General features: G+C 39.5%; 1 protein-coding gene across 1 annotated transcript in view; it reads left to right on the top strand.

Annotated features, from left to right (window-relative positions):
* The window catches only part of exoc4 (exocyst complex component 4), a 149826-nt gene that overhangs the window by 116326 nt on the left and 12785 nt on the right, over positions 1-20715 (top strand). Inside the window, exons 17-19 of the mRNA XM_085376089.1 lie at positions 8231-8354; positions 11950-12128; positions 12337-12496. Of these exons, the coding sequence (XP_085232215.1) occupies positions 8231-8354; positions 11950-12128; positions 12337-12496 (463 nt within the window). The remainder of the gene's footprint in view (positions 1-8230; positions 8355-11949; positions 12129-12336; positions 12497-20715) is intronic.

The raw sequence follows: 20715 nt of genomic DNA, 5'->3' as shown, positions 1-20715 counted from the left end.
GCATCTTTGAATATCTCTGTGTGTCAGAAGATGTCTGAAGTAAGCTTGCATGTGTGTGTCGGTAATAAGGGCTATGTGTGTATGTGTGTTGACAGACTGTCTGTGGAGGTGTCCACAGAAACGGTCTTATCGCCCATCTGGTTGCAGCACTGGCCATCTAATCCATTCTGACAATATTTACCTGACAACACACACATGCACACACGGCTGAGAAGCAATGCCAATCACTTTTTCTTCTTGACTTGGTTTGTTAAGTAGACCTGTTATGCTAATTTCCTTTTTTTTTTTTTTTTTTTTTTTTTTGTTGTGCTAATTTCCAGCTCCACGTTTTTGCTCTTGGACTCAATTTGAATAGCTTAGCATGACTGACTTTTAAAAAATAGTTCTTATTTGTCCCCTCAGTTCGTCCTCCGTTTAAGACAAACCTCTTTAAATGATGTTCCCTGTCTTCTGATTGGTTTGACCACTGTATCTTAGGCCCAAGTAAAATACCTAAAATGAGCCACTGTATTTGACAGCCTTGTTAAATCTTCTGTTGGTCAGTCTTCTCGAGCAATGCGGTATATGGTTGTGCACAAAAGTGTGTCTTAATGTTGGAAGTCTGGACATCATTAGGTAGGCGTAGATACAGACCTTTCTAATCTAGCCTGCAGGGTTTCTAGGCAGTAATCATGTGGTCTCCCTATAGGAGGAGGCTCCTTCTCATCTCAGTGGCTCACCTTAACTATGGTGAGTGCAGGTCTTTCCCCTTTAGCAGTATTTTTCTTGACTTCATTTAACAAGGGAACTTGACTGAGAAAACATTCTTATTCACTGCAGAGACCTGGGGGGGTAGTTTAAGTGGGAGATGGTGGTGATGCTCTTCAGTAATTGGCTACATTTTTATATAACTCCTTTCTACTCTTATTGACCACTCAAAGTGCTTTGAACTGTAAGCCACATTCATCCGTTCACTCACATGCTACATTTACAGTGCTTCCTGTATTTCACACATACTCACACCCTTCACTGCTTGGTGTTCAATATCTTGACCAAGGACAATTTGATGGATTGAAGGAGCCAGGGATCGAATCACTATCTGATTAGTGGAAACCCACTGTTCTCCCAGTCCAACCAACTGCTAAGTAGTCTAATATTGTATTCTGGTCAATATTACAGCACTCCTCACTATTACTGTCAAAAATTTAAAGCATGAACTTTTGATTCCTTCTCATTTTAAAAGCATTTGACACAATTAGATGTCATCAGACGTCAAAATCTTTTAATACCATCATTATTTTATATCTCTCTCTCCTGCCCCTCCTTTTCTCTATCTCTGTCTCTGGACCGAAGTTTAGATCTCAGTGTGCAGATGTTCGTCCTATACCAGAGGCAGCAAAATAATTAATAACTCCTTTCTTACGTCATTTATGAATCATTCATCACTCCAATCCTGCAGGATACTGTCCTTTGCTTATCTCACTCCATTTTCTTTTCTATGCTATGCTGTGGATTTACAAAAAAATATGATTTTCATAAACTCTTTAGTGAGTGTAGTTCCACAGGAAATATCATGTCCTGTTATTCCTCTTCTTAATGTGTTGATTATGCTCTTATTGGCAGTGGGTGCAGTGAGTCTAAGTGGTTGTGTTAAGATGAACTGTCCGTTTATGTAGGCGCATGCATTCTGTGTCTGTGTGAATTACATCACTGATCTTCTCCCTTAATGTCTGCCACCCTCATCCTTTGCAGATGGCAAGCAACAGACGTTTTCCTTAGATGAGATTTGAAAATAATTGGATAAGCACAAAGCACATGCACGCATGCCTATACATGAACGCATACGTAGATGCATGACATGCAAATACATATCTTCACATTTAATAATGCACACACAAGAACTCATAAATAAGAGATAGGAATTTAGTTGGAGGAAAAGGCAACCAGAAAAAGAAAAAATAGACCAAGAAAGTTGTCAGTCAGGACAAATGAGTCGTCTCCCTTTGCCCGTCTGTTCCTGACTCTAATGGTGCCCCCCATGCTGCGACGCCTCCCTCGCATCATCAAAGCAGCGCAAGGCTCGGGGTGGCAAGAATCCGAGTGTGTTTTTGTGTACGTGTCCGTACGCTTGTGTGTCTCTGGTCGTGTGTTTTTCACAGACACCCCCCAGAGAGACCTCCAGCAGTGTGTGCCACAGTAAGGCCTTTTTTTCTGCTGTCAGAAAAGTGAGCGAGTGAGTGAGCGTAATGCACATGAGAGGAAACAAGCCTCCAAGTCAATTCCTGCACATATACAGACAGTTAGTGGGAAATACTCCCACAGGCAGAGCATTCGCAAGGCTTTGGCTCTCTCGCACCTGTAACTACAGAGAGAGAAAGAGATAGACGCACTCAGAGAAAATTAGTCTATATTTAAGTCTTTTGGCAGAAGCTTTAAAACGTTTTTGTCTTAAAATTGTGCTTTTTTATTTTAGGAGACAGTATTGTGTTTTAATGGTGGGTTCTGTATCTATTAATGATCTCAAAGTTGACCAGGGAGTGTGAACAGCATCAGCTTCACACAATCAGGTGAAAATAATTAATGTAATATCCTCTACTCTCTTGAGAAATCAATGTTTTTCTTTCATTAAAAGCAATCTTGTTTGTTGTTCCGTTGACTCTTAGCTAGATTAATATTGGTATCTCTCAGCTGAAGATCTAAGCCACAAGACCCCCCCCACAACCACCCCCTGCGGGGTGAGGGGCAATTCGATATTATAGATTATTAAATATTAAATTATTGTCATCACATATAGTAACACTGATGCTGATTGCCATTTAAACAAACAAAGTTGAGCATAATTAATGTGTAAAGTAGTCCACTTACTGAAATCAGGTTTTGGTTTCTTAGGCCAATTCAAAGTAAAAGTAACAAAGTAACAAAAATACATTTTTAGTAGAAGTCTACCATGCTACATAATTATTTATTACTATTAACTGCCTGTAGGGGCTGTACACCAGAATTATTTTAGCTGAACTAACCATACTGTTAGTTCATACATCCAGAACGTTCATCACTTGCAGACCTTTAATAAGAAACATAATTCCAAGCTGTTATCTCTGTATGTCAGGTACACAGGCCATAAGAGCAACTGTCACCAATGTCACATCACAGCCCTGACCGTGTTTGCTTTTCTGATTGGACGGTCATGGCGTATACCTGACTGCTGTTTGCTCGGAGCAATGCTTTCTCATTTTCTCAGAGATAAAATTAAAGTAACTACAATGCATACAAAATGTGCACTGAGGAGGACACAAAAGCACAACCAATGCAAAGCAAAATAGAGTTTTTTGGATTTAAGTATACAGAGAGAATCAAGAATATAGGATTGTGCAAAAGTCTTGCATCACCCCTCATTTCTTTATATTTTGCTTTAAAGGAGTGAAAGTTTGTAGTTTTAAGTGCTCTTGAGGACTCTCTGGAGGTCATACACTTTTTTATATATTGGCTCTTTTTTCATTAATTTACAGTCCAGTCCTTGTACCATACCATATTCAGATGAATATGGTGTTCTTTCAGTCAAACAACAAGGGATGAACCATTGTTCTCTACACATAACAGTCAACTTAGCAAATAAAACAATTTTAAATTGCATTTTAGGCACTTTGTTACTAAATATCTTGTTGCAAAAACACTAGACTACACAATAATGTTGTGATGTGGACATTAATGTGCTCTCTGTGCAGAGGAGTTTTTTTTGTTTCCTGTTCTCATGCTGTCCTCCCATAGGTGCCCAGCGTGAGAAGAGGTCTCTTTTTTTCCTCTTGTACTTTTTCCCATTGTTGTGTAATTTTTCAGTGTTTTCTCTGCAACGCTGCCGATCTCCGACTGTATTCCCATGTGATGTCTTTGTTGTGTGTGTAAGTCGGGGGGGGGGGGGGGTCCTATTCCTCTGCGGGGCAACCTGCATATGGCCAATAAAGCAATCAATCAATCAATCAATAGACATAGAATTATCTTTTTGCAACAAGGTGTTTTCCAAAGCGCTATTAGCCAAAAACTTATATATTCCAGCAAGATGTGTCTTGTGTCCTTAATAAATTTGAGGAAGCTAGATGAGTGGATGCCAACAAAAGAAGTTTTAGGCTTGAAAAGTACAGCAGATTAGCAATATGTTAAAGTGATGTAAGATTCTTAAGAAATAGGCAAATTTCCAGCAAAGAGTTGACATAGGACCTGAGAGATGCATCTGGCCCTTCAGTCTATCTACTGTTCACTGAAGCCTCATCAGCCATGGTCTTAGTTTAAGGGTGGCTGTCAAGAAGCCATTCTTAACAAAGGAAGGAGGGAGAGAAAGCTAAGGTAAGGGCTGGACTGAAAGTCAGTGCCAGCAGTTCTTATAGAGTAATGAATCCAAATTGTAGATTTTGGTTTCAAATTGTCTTCGGTATGTGCGGTAGAAGTCAGGAGAAGTACAACAATGAGTGTCTACAGCCATCTGTAAAACACAGTGGAGTCGTGTTTTTGGGATGCATTTCAGCCAGTGATGTTGGCGATCTTGTCAAAATTGATGGAATTATAAACACAGAACAGTACTGTCATATTTTTGATCCATCATGTAATAGTATCTGACTGGTAGTGGCTTCAATTTTCAGCATGACAGAGATGCCAAATACACTTCCAGTGCAAAAGAACACAGTGGAACACTGTTGGTCATGGATTGGCCTCCCCAGAGCTAAAACAAAGAACAGAGCAAAACTGGAACAAAGTCCAAACAATAACTTTGAATGTACTTCAAGAAGCCTAGAGAATTATTCCTGAAGAACACTTACAGAAACTACAAGAAAGCTTGTCTAAGAGAGCTCAGGCTGTGTTGAAACATACATTTCTAAGCAGTCTTCTGAAAGGAAGAAATTGCAGTTGGAGATTGTTTTTACACGTTCTATATGTAGCCTAGTGAGAACACAGTTAAGGTAGACATGGCTTTTTTGGTGGTATAATTCAAAAGAGTCAAGGAGAAGAAAGAATAATCATCACTTAATTGCATATTCATAATTCAGCATATTTAATTATTAACTTCTTTGTTCTTAGCGGTGTGTATGCATGCATGTGTACCAGCTTGCATGCATGTGTGACCTTCGGAAGGGCAGGAAGAATAACTAGGGAGCTGGTTTTGACTGCAGCACATCGATCGTGGACCCCTGCATTCTCCTGCTCAACAGTCACTCTTTGTACACACACCAACACCCTCTCATGGAGACACACACACACACACACACACACACACACACACACACACACACACACACACTCGCCTCATTGACCAAATAGACTTACATATGAGTGACGGGGCCAATTTCTCTCCTTTTCCTCTCCTTGTTAATTTATGGCCATTGATCTATGCTGAGCTGAATTTATATACACTCATCATGCTCTCTGGTTCTCTCTCTTTCACACACACACACACACACTCAGGTCTTTTGTGTGGCTTACAATGCAGTGCAGTGACACATGCTCTTGCTGCCTCAGCACAAGTAATGGGAAGAAAGTACAGGAACATGCTGAAGGACTCAGGAAGTGTGTGAAGCTGAACTAATGAGTTTGCGAATGTGTGTACCATATGAGCTAACGTTATTTACAGAACTTGATAATGTCAATATGGAATGGAATACATGCTTATTACTGCAGAGTAACAAAACAACACATTAATAACAATCTTAGGACAATGTTTGGGAGCTCAAGGGCAGTTTAAGAAAAACACCACGGGCTGGCAGGCCTTTCCCTAGCTTTCAAGGACTTTTCAGCAGATTCCAAACCTTAAAACTTTGTAAAAAGAGTGACACTCTAGTTTAGTACAATGCACAAGTAGCCTGCTGGAGGTCATTTTGTAAGGTTCTAGCAGTGCTCCTCCTGTTGCTTCTTGTACTAAGGAGCAAATACCAGTCCTGCTGTGGGGTTGATGCCAAATATGGACCTGTCCACCTGTCCTTATGTAACCCATGTAGCCCATCTCCTGTTATCTCACCCACATTCTTGAGACTGTGCTGGGAGACAAAGTAGACCTAGGTATGGATGGGCCATGACTGGAATAAACAAACTATATGAGCAACCTGACTTGGCTGTAATTACTCTCTAATGCTGCCAGCAGTGACAGGGCACTGACAAAAACCGAAATTAGAGAAAAACTGGTCAGGAGGGATAAGAAGAAAGCAATGGTCTGTGGCCACCACCTGCAAATTCATTCCCTTTTTGGGGATTGTCTTGTTGTTGCTTCTCCAGTGCACCTCTTGTCACTTTGATTTGCACCAAAGCAGCTGAGATGGATTCACAATGGTTCATGCTTCTTAACTGGACAGATCGATGTCCCCGAAGTTTAACTGACTTGTGATATGTGTTGATTGAGTGGTCCCTTCATTTTTTGATCAGATTAGTTTGTTGTTATTTTCTAATCTATATAAGCTAAAATGGCATGATTTCTCCTCATATATGTTACCCATTTACCCACTGTGGAGCAGGGAAATTATTTTACTGCTATTGTTAAATAATTGTCATCATTACCATTGCATTAATAATATAATCTGGAGTTTATATTGCATTCAGGGGTTAAACAGTGTGTCTTTCAGAAAGGCTAAAAGTAACAGGACAGGAAATAGGCTTGGAGAGTTTTGCAGAAGTGGAAGTTATTTTGAGCCGCAGGCTAAGACGAGGCTTTAACAATGTAACAGATAGCTTTAAGAAGGCCTTAAGCAGTTATGACTATTTTATACACAATGCATATCTGTGCTTATTAAAGAGTTGGAGCTCGGTCAATTAATTGGGGGTCGGAAGCTTTGTTCGGCGCGATGTTCGGACAATCTATTGTGCAAGTGACTTGGAGCCATAGAAGGAATTGCAATACATGCTTACAAAACACTTATATATCAGATCATTTTATATTAAGGTTTTAGTAGAGGTTCTTGGTTAAAACATTTATTTAGTAGAAGACATACACATAGTCTCAGTGAGCCTCTGTCCTGGTGAAAGGTCAGAAGTGCAACAGGTGAATTGAGAAAGAGCATTTGAGGACGAGACACAGACAGTAGGTGAAGAGGTGACACAAAGAGCATGTGAGGTCAACACATACACACACATTAGTTAGATTTATTTAGAGGAGAGATTAGTCATGTCTCGGCAAGAAAGAGGAACAATTCACTTTAAGACAAGAACGGAAAGTACCAGCCATGAAAATAGAAGATGATCTTCTGGGGTAAAAGCCAGAAGATCATCTTGTATAAATCTATGTATAAAATGTATCTGTGACGCATGAAGGGGCGTCAGTAAATCAAACCCTGATGCTATAAAATATCTGTTCATGCTTTGATTAAGTCGAGGACTACTGGCTGTCTGCGTACAGAGTGTCTTCCCACACGTGTGTTCATTAAAATCATTGTTTGACCAAGAGCTTCTGGACCAAGAGTGGTTTGTACTCTCCCTCCTCAATTTTGAACCTTAACACCACTTACAGTACTTATTCAGTTTTGTTTTGAGTGCTGGGAACGGGCAGCACAGTAAAAATACAATACAATTCACTGCAACAACAATACAAATACAATATCAACACAGTACAATAAAGTGAAATAAAAACAATATATTGCGGTACCAATACAATATGTGCAGTAAACTCATTTGCTCTTGTTCTTATTTTAACATCATCCTCTTTTAAACAGGTTATCATACTTGTTGTTTTCCCTATTAGTGGGTGAATCAATAATAGTGAATCAATAGTACTCAGTTAAGAGCAAAATAAAACATATTTTACAATTGAAAGCCTCAAAAACTGTTTATCTCTGACTGATTAACCCTGTTTTAACCTTTGTCTGTGCAGTGTGTCGACCAGCATGCAGACGTTCAATGTGTGATGTTCAAAGTTATAGAAATATATTCATTATTTTTCAATAAGAACTAGGTAATCTCCACAAAATATAATAAGCATGAAGTAACAAAGGCAAGACAAGTGCCTTTGTTAATGTACACATTTATTTATTTTTTTTGCACATATTTTACATTTTGACATTAAATCACATTAACGGAATACTTGACTCATCCCCTATGTTTTAAAAAGCACCTGTTAAATGAGTGTACGCACACCGCCTTTCAAATAGCTGTAACACAGGATGCAGAAACCATTTACAATGGTCCTTTTACTCACTTCAACTGCTCCTGTTTGCAATAATTGAGTTTTTCTATGCCTATCGTGTGTTCTCATCTTCCTACATCTCTATGATCCCAACAGACAGCCAGGTGGTTGGAGAGAGTGAACGCAGCAGGGAGCAGATTCTCCAGACCCTCAACGACCTGTCCAGGGGCTTCCAAGATATTGCAGACCGTTGCCTGCTGGTGCTGCATCTGGAGGTCAGGTATGCAGGAGAAACTGCCCAACTCTTATGTCTCTCCTTTATGCAGTAATATGACAAAATTCAGCATATTTAATTATTTTATTTATACAAATATTTTTACAATACCTACTTAATATAAAGAAATTGGTCATAATAGTTGATCCTTTTTTTTTAGGCAAGTCATAAAAGTATAAACAATGCATACACAGAAAGCATTAGACTCTAAATGCAGAGTTAAAAGCAGGTTGTGTCAAATTGAATTATACGAGCATTGTGATGTATTCACCTTAAGGTAATGAGTTTTTAGCATAAATAGATTTTGGAAGACAAATGTTTTGAAAACAAATAATATCACTGGGAAATTCTATTGCTTCAGCTATCATCATTCATCATTCAAAACAACTGCAGTCATTGTTTTCCAAGTCTGTACGCTGCCACCATAATGATTCATGTGGCAATGATGAGCCTCAACTCATCAAGGTCCTCCTGCACATGTTATCTGCCTGATATTTTTATGTGAATATTATTTGAAGCACATCAAATAATGCCACTCTAACTGTGCGTGTTGCACTTCCCCTTCACCTTCTTCCCAGGAAGTCTGTAATCACTACGTTCATAACATTCATTTGCGTCACTGAACAAAGAAGCAGAATTATACTGCCGCTGAAAAGGCTGGGGTCACTTAAATGTCTTTGTTTTTGAAACAAAAGCTTTTTTCCCCCCATTTAAAATAAGATCAAAGTAGTAAATTGCCAGATTTTAGAAGAAGTATACTACTCTCGTAACAGAGCAGTTAAAAAACAGAGCGAGAACCAACTGAGCAAGTAAGAAAAGTACATCAGAGTGTATTGTTTGAGAAAACAAAGAGTTACTGGTCTTACTCAACAAGCAGCTTTGTATCCAGAAGACACATGTTTTACCATGAACAGTGAAGAAGTGGCTCCTTGATGCCGGCTTTGGGATGCGAATGTAAGACAAACTTGCAAAGACAAATCCATGTGAGACTGGCCACTAGGAGATGAAGATTCTGATTGTCGAACAAACATAGACTTGGGGTGGGGGGTGCTAGTTTCCAAACAGGAGGACAGTGACCAAAGCAGTCACTTTGACAGCAAGTTTTCGATTTCGTTTGTTTCTAAGTTGTATTGTTTCTCAAGGGCTGATCAAATAGGCGCATCTAACCTTATTGCATAATGTGCATGCATCCAAACTCGTCCCACCTTTCTAAATTATTTAGAACTTACTCAGTCCTGATTGGCTCTCGTCTCTCAAGGATAATTTTCATCAAATATTTATTTGTTGACAAACTTGTCAGTACACGTCATTGTCAGTTACATTTTATTTAGTTATCGTCTTGTTTTTGGCAAAAAATAAAAGTTCGGTGACGAAAATTACTGGTCAGCGAAATGAACACTGAACCAAAGCACAGGTCCAAACTGCTTAAAGAGGAAACAGTCAAATGCTGTTGTCTCTGTTATGGTGTGGCCTGCACAGTCACTGGAACACAACCCGATTGATGTTGACAACTTGATTATATGGTATGTAAGAAGCAGCTGTCAAACTAATACAACTTGTGAGAAACGCTTTGGGAAACATAGGGTCAAATTTCTCTGGAATGCCTCAGCAAAATGCCAAAGGTCTGCAAGGCTATGACTGCTGCAGATGGGCATTTCTTTGAGGAAGGTGAAGTTTAAAGGACAAAATGTTTATTTTACTAAAAATGTCTGTCAATGTCTTGGTTATATTTCCTTTTTACTGTACAAGGTCATTCAACGAATACAAGTGCGAGTTATGAGTTACCCCAAACTTTCAAGCCGTGTGTATTTGGTTCCTACACACAACATTGCTCAGAGCACGTGTCATTAAATCAGATGAGTTAAAAGAACCAGTGGCATCACACGCATGCCCTTAATGCACGAGTTCAGAAATGTATCTTCAGCGTGTGTTTTGAATGTCAATATCTAAGTTAATTTACCACACCATATACTTTCTCACACCCACATCCTCTAATAGTCCTCCATCATCCCTCCCCATTTCTTCCATCCATCCATGTACTACTATTTCCCTCTAGACCATTGTGTAGCTTATGCAATATTGTTGATGATTCCAGTAGAAAACCCTCCCTGAGGCTGATGTCTAGCTATATGCTACACTCCATTGACTCTCCCCATCTAGCAAATTTCCCTTGATAGTGGTACCAGCTAAATGAAGCCATGAGCAAGAAAGAAGAAGGGGTGGGTGGGGGGGTGGATGAAAAGATGGAAGAGAGATGAGTGAAGTTAAAGTAGGAGTGGGGGTTAAAGAAGAAAGCTAGAGTGGGCTAAGTGGGAGAAATGATTGAATAGAGAGAGAAGGAGGTCGGATGGAGGCTTTGAAAATGCTGTGTAGTTGTTGGCTTTGCCTTAGGGAGGAAGAGAAATTCACCCATATAATTTTATACCCTTCAGCTCTGGGCAGTGTGATTATGGAATTATAAAACTATTGACTTTTTAAGTCTAGACCGAAATTAGCTTTCTGTGGACCTCAAAGACCTCATACTAATTTATAGGTCTTTAGGGAACCTGAAAAACAGAATGTATTGTTAAAGGATAGGTCAAAATCCACCTGCTCTAACTATTAAAATCCTAAAAGTATTATTAGATGTTTGTACTATGGGCAGGAAATATTTGGATAAGGTTGAGATTAAAGGGTTGGTTTACTTATTATCGGTATTTCCACTTAATAATCCCTCTAAAATGACATTTTTACATAACAATAATCATTTCTGGTATTTTAGTTTATTTGTGGCATTTAGCTATGAATCCATTAAAAAAAAAAACGGCTCAAAAATCTGACTAGGAAAAGGTGAATACAAAAATTCTTTGGCAAGGTCTTCAACCCAGTTATTCTGCTATAGCTGGGGGTTTTCTTGCCATTCTGGTACAACAGTCTTCCTTTAACTACTGCCTCTAAAACACTCAAGATAAAATATGCGAGGAAAAATACACAAAACTGTGTTATAGACATAAGTGTGCTTTCTACAAATTAAATAGTTTGAAAGGACAATTGACCTTAGTAGATTTATTAGACATGGCATTAAGTATATAAGCAGCTCCATTTAAGGTTTAAAACTCCTCAGAAGTGCACAGCATATTCAACAATCTGCTCTACAACACTTTGCTCAGGTGACTGGTATCCAACAGTGATGTAGTGGTAGTTGTACAAGTGGATATATTATGAGTACTCTATAAACAGAATGATTTCTGTAGAAATTATAAGTATTAGAGTAGGTTTAGTGGGGCTTGAGGAATGAGAACACTCTCTGCCCGCTAAAGTGCCTTCTAACTATGTTAACCTCCAAAGCACAGAGAATAATACAGTTCATACATATTTCCTGACTCACCATTTTTCCTTGTCGTTCTCATGTTGGACACTCAGCATAGTTCATAGTTTATTTCGGCATATCAATACATAGTTGTCAAAGAATTTGGATGGCAGAATGTTCTTGACAAAGCAGAATATGTAACTTTTAATTTCCAGACAGCGAAAGGTAAAAAAAATTGGAGAAGAAAAACCTATTAATTATCTACAGCATTTAATTTTCTATTTTCTCTTTTCTTTCCCTGTTTTAATCCAGGGTGCACTGTTTCCATTACCTGATCCCCCTGACCAAACAAGGAAATTATGCCATTGTGGCTAATGTTGAGAGCATGGACTATGACCCTCTGGTGGTCAAACTGAACAAGGACATCTCAGCCATAGAGGAAGCCATGGGGGCCGCCTTGCAGCAACACAAGTTCCAGTATATTTTTGAAGGTCAGCAGCCCCCCTAGGGTGACGTTTAAGTAACTGCCTTTAAAATACAGCTCTCTTCAACAACTTTCAAAGAACCTGCGAGTCTGAAAACATTGTTAAAATGTTCTTTCTTATTCCCAAATTTCCTTAAAAATAAAAAGAATTGAATATATCTTTCCTGATATAATCACATATCCTTCATGCCTCTTTTTTTCTCATCTCTTACCAGGTCTTGGTCATCTGATCTCCTGTATTCTGATCAATGGGGCTCAATACTTCAAGAGGATCAGCGAGTCTGGCATCAAGAAAATGTGCAGGAACATTTTTGTCCTCCAGCAAAACCTCACCAACATCACCATGTCCAGGGAGGCAGACCTCGACTTTGCCAGGTTAGAGTCCTTTTCCACATTTTGAGCATGGAGAGGAAAGCTAAGCTAAGAAAGCTTCCCTGGAGCAGTTTCTGTGGTTCAGTAGCTGAAACAAGCCTTCCACTCAGTGCCTTGGACATAACTAGCAACCGTAGGGATCCCAGCTTTATGTTGTCCAATCCATCTGAATCTTTGCTTTTGAGCTTATCAATACAGCACTATATTGATAGCATGCATTTCTGCTAGCTGGGCATCGCAAAACAGTTTTAATTGGTTCACTTGTTTGCAAAGATATCAAAATCCACCCACCATAACGCATAGTGTGTGGCATAAACAGAACAGCAGAGCTGCATGGGTGCTGCTCATGCTACCTCTTAATCTAGACACCGTGATGTTTATTTCCCACTTCCAGCATGCAGAGAAAGCAACGTTGTCTGTGTCAGTGGGAGAACAATAACTCACACAAAATCTTCTTCACATAAGTGAAAATCAGCTGAACAACAAGTGAAACGGTATTAAGGGTTACGTTTGCCTGCTTCCTTTGCACCTTTTTAGCATCTTTTCCAGTTCTACCAGAGCTCATGAGTGTTTTCTATACAAGTGTAACAGAGAGAACAGCAGGCTAATTAGATAGCTAATATTTACAGGTATGATAAAAAATAAATGTCAGCTACTGCATTTACAAACAAGTGCTCCCCTCAGACACCTGCTACAGTCCAGTTATTGTTACTGCTGGCAGTAAAGCTTTTCAATGCACATTTTATTTCTACTCTATCGTATACTGTAGTTTGAGGAAAGTGCAATGAATTCATAATTCTGTCTCTTATCAGGGTGAAGGCACTGACCTGTAGGCAGTTTTCTGTTCAGGCTTTCAGGCTTGGGCTGTTCTGTGTAGCCTCGGGTAATATTGTGTTATTGACAGTTGTGAAAAACTATGTAAGTCTGCTTTTTTAAAGAAGAAATCTGATCACAGGTCAATGGAGAAAATCAGTAAAGAATCAGGCCAATAAGAACACTCGATAATGGGTCTAGTATCAATAAAAGCGTATGAATTTCCATTTCTGTTTTAAAGATTGATAGCCTTTAACAGGACAAAGAGGAAATGGATATTTTGTGCAGATATTGAGTTTGTGTAAACTGTAATGCCATTTTCTTGCCAATAGTTGCTTTTTGCCCCATAGGTTTTGCTGTTTTAGTGGTAAAAAAAGATATCATGCCACACAACTAAAGATAATAGGACATTAAACACACATTGAATTTATACCAGAGGTGGGACCAAGTCATTGTTTTGCAAGTCTCAAGTAAGTCTCAAGTCTTTATCCTCAAGTCTCAAGTCAAGTCTCAAGTAATGTCAGGCAAGTCAGAGTCGAGTCTCAAGTCACTGGTGTAAAAGTCCGAGTCAAGTCACAAGTCTGAAACTTTGAATTTCAAGTCCTTTCGAGTCTTTAAAAAAAACAAACGAAAAAATAATGTTGCAGTTATGCTAAATGTAAATATTAGACCATGTAATTTTAAAATCTGTGTTTTTCTCAACACATACAAAATAGTGAACTTAGAAAATATACACAAATTGTGAAATTGCACCTCTTTAAAATGCAGCTCAATTAAACCTAGCTCCAAGAATAATTTTCACCGACAGTTCTGAGATAAGCTGCATGTTATTCTTGGATGCGGTTGTAGGACCAGCTTTAAAATCGCATGACAAAAATATCATACACATTAAAAAAAACTGTATCACCAACGTAGCCTGGAAAACATTTGCTAGTTAGATGAAGTCAGCTATCTCATCTTAGCATATTTATATGCATATTTATAATTATACGGTTCTTGGAGTGAGTGCATACACTCATGAAGTTTAGTAACTTCCGGTCACTGCAACAAGCCCAGGTACAGTTTACCGACGGATGGGTGCAGGACCTTGAAATGCACCGTGTAGAACGAAAGACCATCGTACGTATCATAAGTTTACCAGTCTCACAAATCGTCTTCATAAATACACATTCGTTAACCGTTTATTAATAGGACCTTTGAGCTCAACGGTAATTAATTAGTAGTGGAAATAATTTCTGGTAGCATCACAGAAATGTAGCAGTGACAATAATATTGTATGCTGTAATTAGGGTTGCCAACCGTCCCTTAAAAAACGGAATCGTCCCGTATTTAGAAACAAAAGTACACGTCCCGTATTGAGCTAATAAGGGACGCACTTTGTCCCGTAATACAGTGAGAATCAAAAGTAGTCTATAAATGTTAATGGAATTAACGCTTTGTTTGAAAACATAATTCCCAGCCCCTCTCCTGCTTTGTGACCAATGAGCTGACAGCACACTTATGACAATTCGAGTATGACAATTCAGATTATCTCATTGGTCGAGGAAAGGTCGCTTGCGGAGAAAATACCGGAAGACAACAGATGACCACAACAACAAGCATGGCCAACAGGGAAACAAACGCCGACACTGCGGTGCACGTCTCGGATGACAGTACACCTAAAGCTGGGCAGACACTGCGATTTTTTTCAGTCACGTTATTCAGCTCTTGCTCAAACTGCACGATTGACTCGCAGGGATTAGAAGTTTGCAGGTCACGATGCAGGGTCTCACACTATACGGCCCGATGCTCTGATGCGACCTGAGTGCTCACACTGTGCCAACATAACATGAAGGTTATAACAGAAAATCTGTCGCTCGCTCTCTCTGTCTTTCACTCACACAGACACACCACCATCAACTTTGCTAAATTGCTAATGAAAAACATGATCAGGCAGCTGTGATTGAGCAGCAGTGTAAATCCAACTATTTTCACGGTTGTTGTGGTCGTGATAATTTTGTGATGCCACATCGAAAAGGCTCGGATGAGCTTTCCAAAGTTCTACAAGTGCCTCCATCACTTGTGTCCAGATCACACGCTGCACAGCCGTGCTGCGCCGTCTTTTTCACCGATGTTTACGTGTTTGCGCATGAGCAGTGTGAGCGGCTGTGGTGACACCCTCACGAGCGATTGATGATCGGGAGCTGGTCGTGAGGTGTTAATCGCTTCTCGTTACCCCACGTATACTACACGATGCACGATGAAGGCCAAAATCGGGCCGATCACCAAATCGGTCGCACGACTCAAAAATCGGCTCAAAATGGGCCAAAAATCGCACAGTGTAAGCCCAGCGTTAGAGCAGCAATGTTTGTTCCCCTCAGAGAAAGAAAAGAAAAAAGGCTGCAAAAGTACAGGGAGGACTGGGAAAAGGAAAACACCTGGCTGGGAAAGTGCACGATAACACCTATAAAGCGCACTGCACTGTGTGCCGGCGCACTTTTTCCATAGGCATGCTTCTAGTGGTGGGCACAAGAAGAACATGAGGGGCGTGAAAGCTCGGGGAACCCTTAACCAATTTTTTGTCCACCAGGCCACGGCAGAAGCAGATATGGTATGTAAACACTGGTTTGTTGTTTAAACCCTCTGGTTAAGGTTAATATGGGCATGTGCGGTGAATATCAGCGCTATGTGGCCAGAAGTGTGATAATATAATTTATTTTGTGTAATAAACAACTGCAAGGATGGATGATTACAACAAATAGATAAATAATACATAAAAGTAATACATAGATGAATAATGATGATGAGTTAAGGTGCGTAATCATGGGAACAAGCGGGTTTACAAACAGGAGCAGCTGATTAGCATTAGAAAAGCTGAAATAATACCTCAACTGAAGCCAATTGTACTAAATGCACTATATGTGCACTGTTACAAGAATATTTTTCGTTCTATTGCTTTCTATTAATTTATATAATTTTAAGTTAAGCAGGACAGAGTTCTTTTAAAGAAAGATTTACTTATATTCTCAAAAGTTAAGCATGACAGGCTTCTGTTTAAGAAAGAGACCTGTTTTACTGTGTTAATGTTGTCATTTTGAGCTAAAAATAAATGGCTAAATGATCATTTGTTTCCCATATGGTCATATCACAAAGAATATGCATCTGCTTAAATCAAATTCAAGTCAAATGGTTAAAAAATAATTTCACACACACAAAAAAAGAGCTACCACACTGGGAAGGGTGAAGACAACTGGGTTGCCCGGCCCTGGCCACGAGGTGTCCCTTATTTATTTTTCAGGGAGTTGGCAACCCTAGCTGTAATCGTACTGGGCAATTAGTGATACAAAAAACCTGTTTTATCCTGTGAATAAAAGTATGTGTTTTTGTCAGTGTACCATAATAACAGAAGCGAAACGCAATATTGTGTCAGGACAATTCACTATTTATGCACAATAAATAAAGGAGCATAGCGCGACAATTTCTGTTCAGCGCCAGACTTACTTGTAACCTATATCACCAATTATGTTAAGAAAAATGACGCATTAACTACAACAGCAGACTGACCTTTGTGTAAATGCTTGGAGCAGACTAACCTGTGAGCTGGAGTGTTCTGGGACGTTATATTTGATCTTTGAATGGCTGCAATCCAGGCCACCCGTCGCCTCTTTGTTACTTCGGAAACATGGCTCGAACAATTTCTCTTCAACGACGTAATCCGATAACAACCGATCTCTTTACCCGTCGGCTTCCCGTGGCTGTCATGCGACCGGCTATTGCAGTTAATAATACAACAGCTTCTTGACATTTTTGTGTTTCTTTTTATCGCTGTATAACTGATTTTAATTGAAAGCCTGCGTGCGCTAGTACCGCTTGCCACGAGTTCCCAGAATCCTTTGCGGTTCTACCCGTGAATGACGTCACATTTTCAATCTCTATATAATATGCATGTTAAATTTTATATTTGGGGTAAAATATCAAGTCTTTTCAAGTAAACCGGTTCAAGTCCAATTCAAGTCCCAAGTCATTGGTGTAAAAGTCCAAGTCAAGTCACAAGTCTTAGAACATTTTTTCAAGTCAAGTCTAAAGTCATAAAATTAATGACTCGAGTCTGACTCGAGTCCAAGTCATGTGACTCGAGTCCACACCTCTGATTTATACTATGGCTACTCAAGTTTGAAGAACCACTATTTGCAAGATAAATAAATGGTAAAGATTAAGTGAACTGTATTATGAATCCATCAAATCAGAAATGGATAGTGGCGTCATCTTAATAACCAGTTCTGTTTAAAATTAGTCGGTGTACTGGTCCAGCTTTAACAGCACACCTGCACAGACGCACACAGATTCGCACAGTGTTTTCAAGTTCAGAAAGCAACTATGTCAGTGCGTGAGGCTGACAGATGGTCAAACAGATTGTCAACCACACTGTGTATCTGTGTCCACGCTGTTGTTGCGGTTTATTTTCTTATTCATACATTTACATTTTGTGACTCTTAACTGCTGTTGCCCAGCGCTGCTCTGCCCTGACAGGCATAAGGGAAATCAGCACCTCAGACATCTTTGCGAACAAGATGGAGGGAGTGAGGGAGGAGGAGGTAGGAAAGAGAGAAGAAGGTGGAAGGAGAAGAGTGATTCATTGTATTCATATGATTTTTCCCCCCCTTCTTTGAGAAGCCTGTGTCCTTGACAGCAGAGAGTATGTGAGAGGAAGGGTGATGGAAAAGATGGAGAAAGAAAGATGGCTTGAGGGGAAGAAAATTGAAAAACTAAGTAAAGGGAAGTTGTCGAAAAGGCATCTTTGAAAGGAAAAGCATGGAACTGACTTGAAGAGGGCAGCATGGTTAGACAATATCTTACAGTGGAGATGAACACAAGAGAGAGATGGGAAGAAAGAAAGAAGGAGAAAATGAGTGTATTATAAAATGAATAACAGATTATGCTTAAACAACTTGAGTTTCAGCACATTTAGCAGCACCAACTATTCCTTTTAAGGTGACTTTCGGAACCCTGTTTGTCTGCATTTGATTCTCATTGTACAGTAAAATGTGTTTTCCTGTGTCTGCCATCTGGGCATCTTACAGTATGTTATAAGTTTAATGAGCTTCTCTTGTGTTATGTGTTTGAGTGCTTGGGTGTTTATGCACTGGCAGTTTGGGCTTTTCTATTGTTTGTAATGTGCCAGAGTGGCAAGTTTCCCCTGAAGAAGACAAAAAATAACCAAACAAATAAGTAAACTGAAATTACCTGAACTGTACTGGATGTGGAGGACCATTGATTAGTATGTTATTTCTCCCCTCTGTCAACTTTGATTATGGAGACATGCCAGTGATGGCTTTTCTGTCTTTTCTCTCTTTCTCCCACTCTGTCTGATTACAAGGCGTGGGTGGTGTGGAGGTGTTGATTGGGAATTGCAGAGCGCATTGTTTACGCATTCATGGATTTTTGAATTGGCCGGCCTCCGGCTCCAAGACACACCAAGTCTTGCAAACACATACAGACACACACAAACTCACACACATACAGAGTCGGTTACACACATCTGTTATGTATCGGGTATGCACAGATACCTAAGCCTATCAGCTTTTTGAAATAACCTCATTTACATGGACTGGGCATTAAGTAAACTTGTGCCTCCTAGTGGAAGTGACCATCTTGAGTGGAAGGAAATAACTTGATGTATATATGGCATACAGAAAGCCACAACTGATGTTTTAATGCTTCTCAACTACCCAGATCTTCCTTTTTTAAAGACAAATATGCAATACATATTCCTATAACAAAACTGTGCATAGTTACAGATGTGGAGGTGCACTTTTTGCTGATTGTATGCCTTCAGTTTCTTTTAAATCAACAGCATTTACTTGAGTTGACAATATCTTAAGAGTGAAATTCCACCCACCTCTAAAATAATAAGGTAAAAACATGTCAATTTAAACGTTTAGTGTACTACAAGCATTTTATGAATACAGACACCTTAGTGATTGACAGAGTGAATCGTTTAGTAGCTGGGGCCTATATTGAAAAATCTTTTTTTTTCTTTGTTTTTAATTAATTTATGTACACATGCCATTTAGTAAAGTCTAACAGTTTTGTTGTAAAGGTTTTGAGAAAACTAACATGGTCTGACCTGAGTCAGCAGTGAAGAAGCAGTTTGATAAAGAGGGGTAAAACTAGAATATTCATCAGTATTTTATTACCACCTCCTGAGAATTAAGAGCAAAACTTAAAAAGGAAGTAATCTCAGCAGGAAGCCTGCTTTTCAGAGAAACTGCAGATGCTTCTCCTTATTTCCATGTAATTTTTTTTATTTATTTTCTTTTGGGGGGGGGGGGGGTTCTTAGGTGTGTGAATGCTTGTTAATGCATGTGTGATCTTTGATTATTTTATCTACGTGTGTACTTATATATAGGAACCAGTTATGCCTGGACTAATGCGCCATAACAGGCACCAATGTCAGTTAAAAAGTAAGGTGAGGCCGGTAGAGCAGCACTGCAGAAGGCGTGAACACACACACACACACACACACACACACACACACACACACACACACACGCATGCACTCACACAAGAATGCACACTTGCCTTTTTGCTCTCTCTCTTTCACTGTGCAAAAGGATGGGGGAACAGTGCCACCTTGTGGTTCAGTCCATGTTTGTATACAGTATAAAAAAAAGTGAGAAAGCCCACAGTATGTCGATCGCTCATGTTGCACAGGGTGAAAAAAGTCAAACGTGTGCGTGTGTATGTATGTGTTTGTGTGACCATGTGTATTTGTATGGTCCTATAGTGGCCTCTTGTCTCTCAGTCAGAATTTGGCAGCAATATCAACTTGACTGTCAAGGTCAAACACACACGCACATACACATATCGAAACACCGGCACAGAAGTGGACACACACAGACCATCTGCTCAGGAAACAGTTCTGGGGAACATGCTGCAGACCTGTGTGTCACTGCAATGTCACATCTGTGTGTGTGCGTGTGTGTAGGTGTGTATGGGTGTGGGTGTATTCACTGCATGGTCAACCCTGCCAGTGCACTGATCACCTCTCATTGTCCTGTGTGTCTACCTGTCTTTCTCTCTTTCTGTCTTTATACTGTGGTCTCTTGACAAGGACAGAAATTAGATAAATATGTGGAGCTGTTGCTGCATATTTTATTTTGAAAAGACCAGAAGCTACAATAGTTGTACAACTAGAAAACTTTCAAAAACACTTAAGTGTTGCTTGGCAACAATCCATTCCAGCCTACGAAGACATTTTTGTTCTTTGCCTGGCAACATTTTTACAAACCTTAAATAGAGATCTAATATAATTAGCCTTTCACTGGGATTTAATATCAAAGTAAATAATGGTTGCTAAGTTGTTTAACCTTTTGATTTCAACACAGCAGTGGAAAATGATCATTTTACTATCAGGAACAAGAAACCTC

Source organism: Diplotaxodon limnothrissa, linkage group LG17 (genome assembly GCF_057381915.1).
Source record: "Diplotaxodon limnothrissa isolate DT_005_m linkage group LG17, D_limnothrissa_male_GT1.1, whole genome shotgun sequence".
Taxonomy (NCBI): Eukaryota; Metazoa; Chordata; class Actinopteri; order Cichliformes; family Cichlidae; genus Diplotaxodon; species Diplotaxodon limnothrissa.
This window is presented reverse-complemented; position numbering and strand designations above follow the sequence as displayed.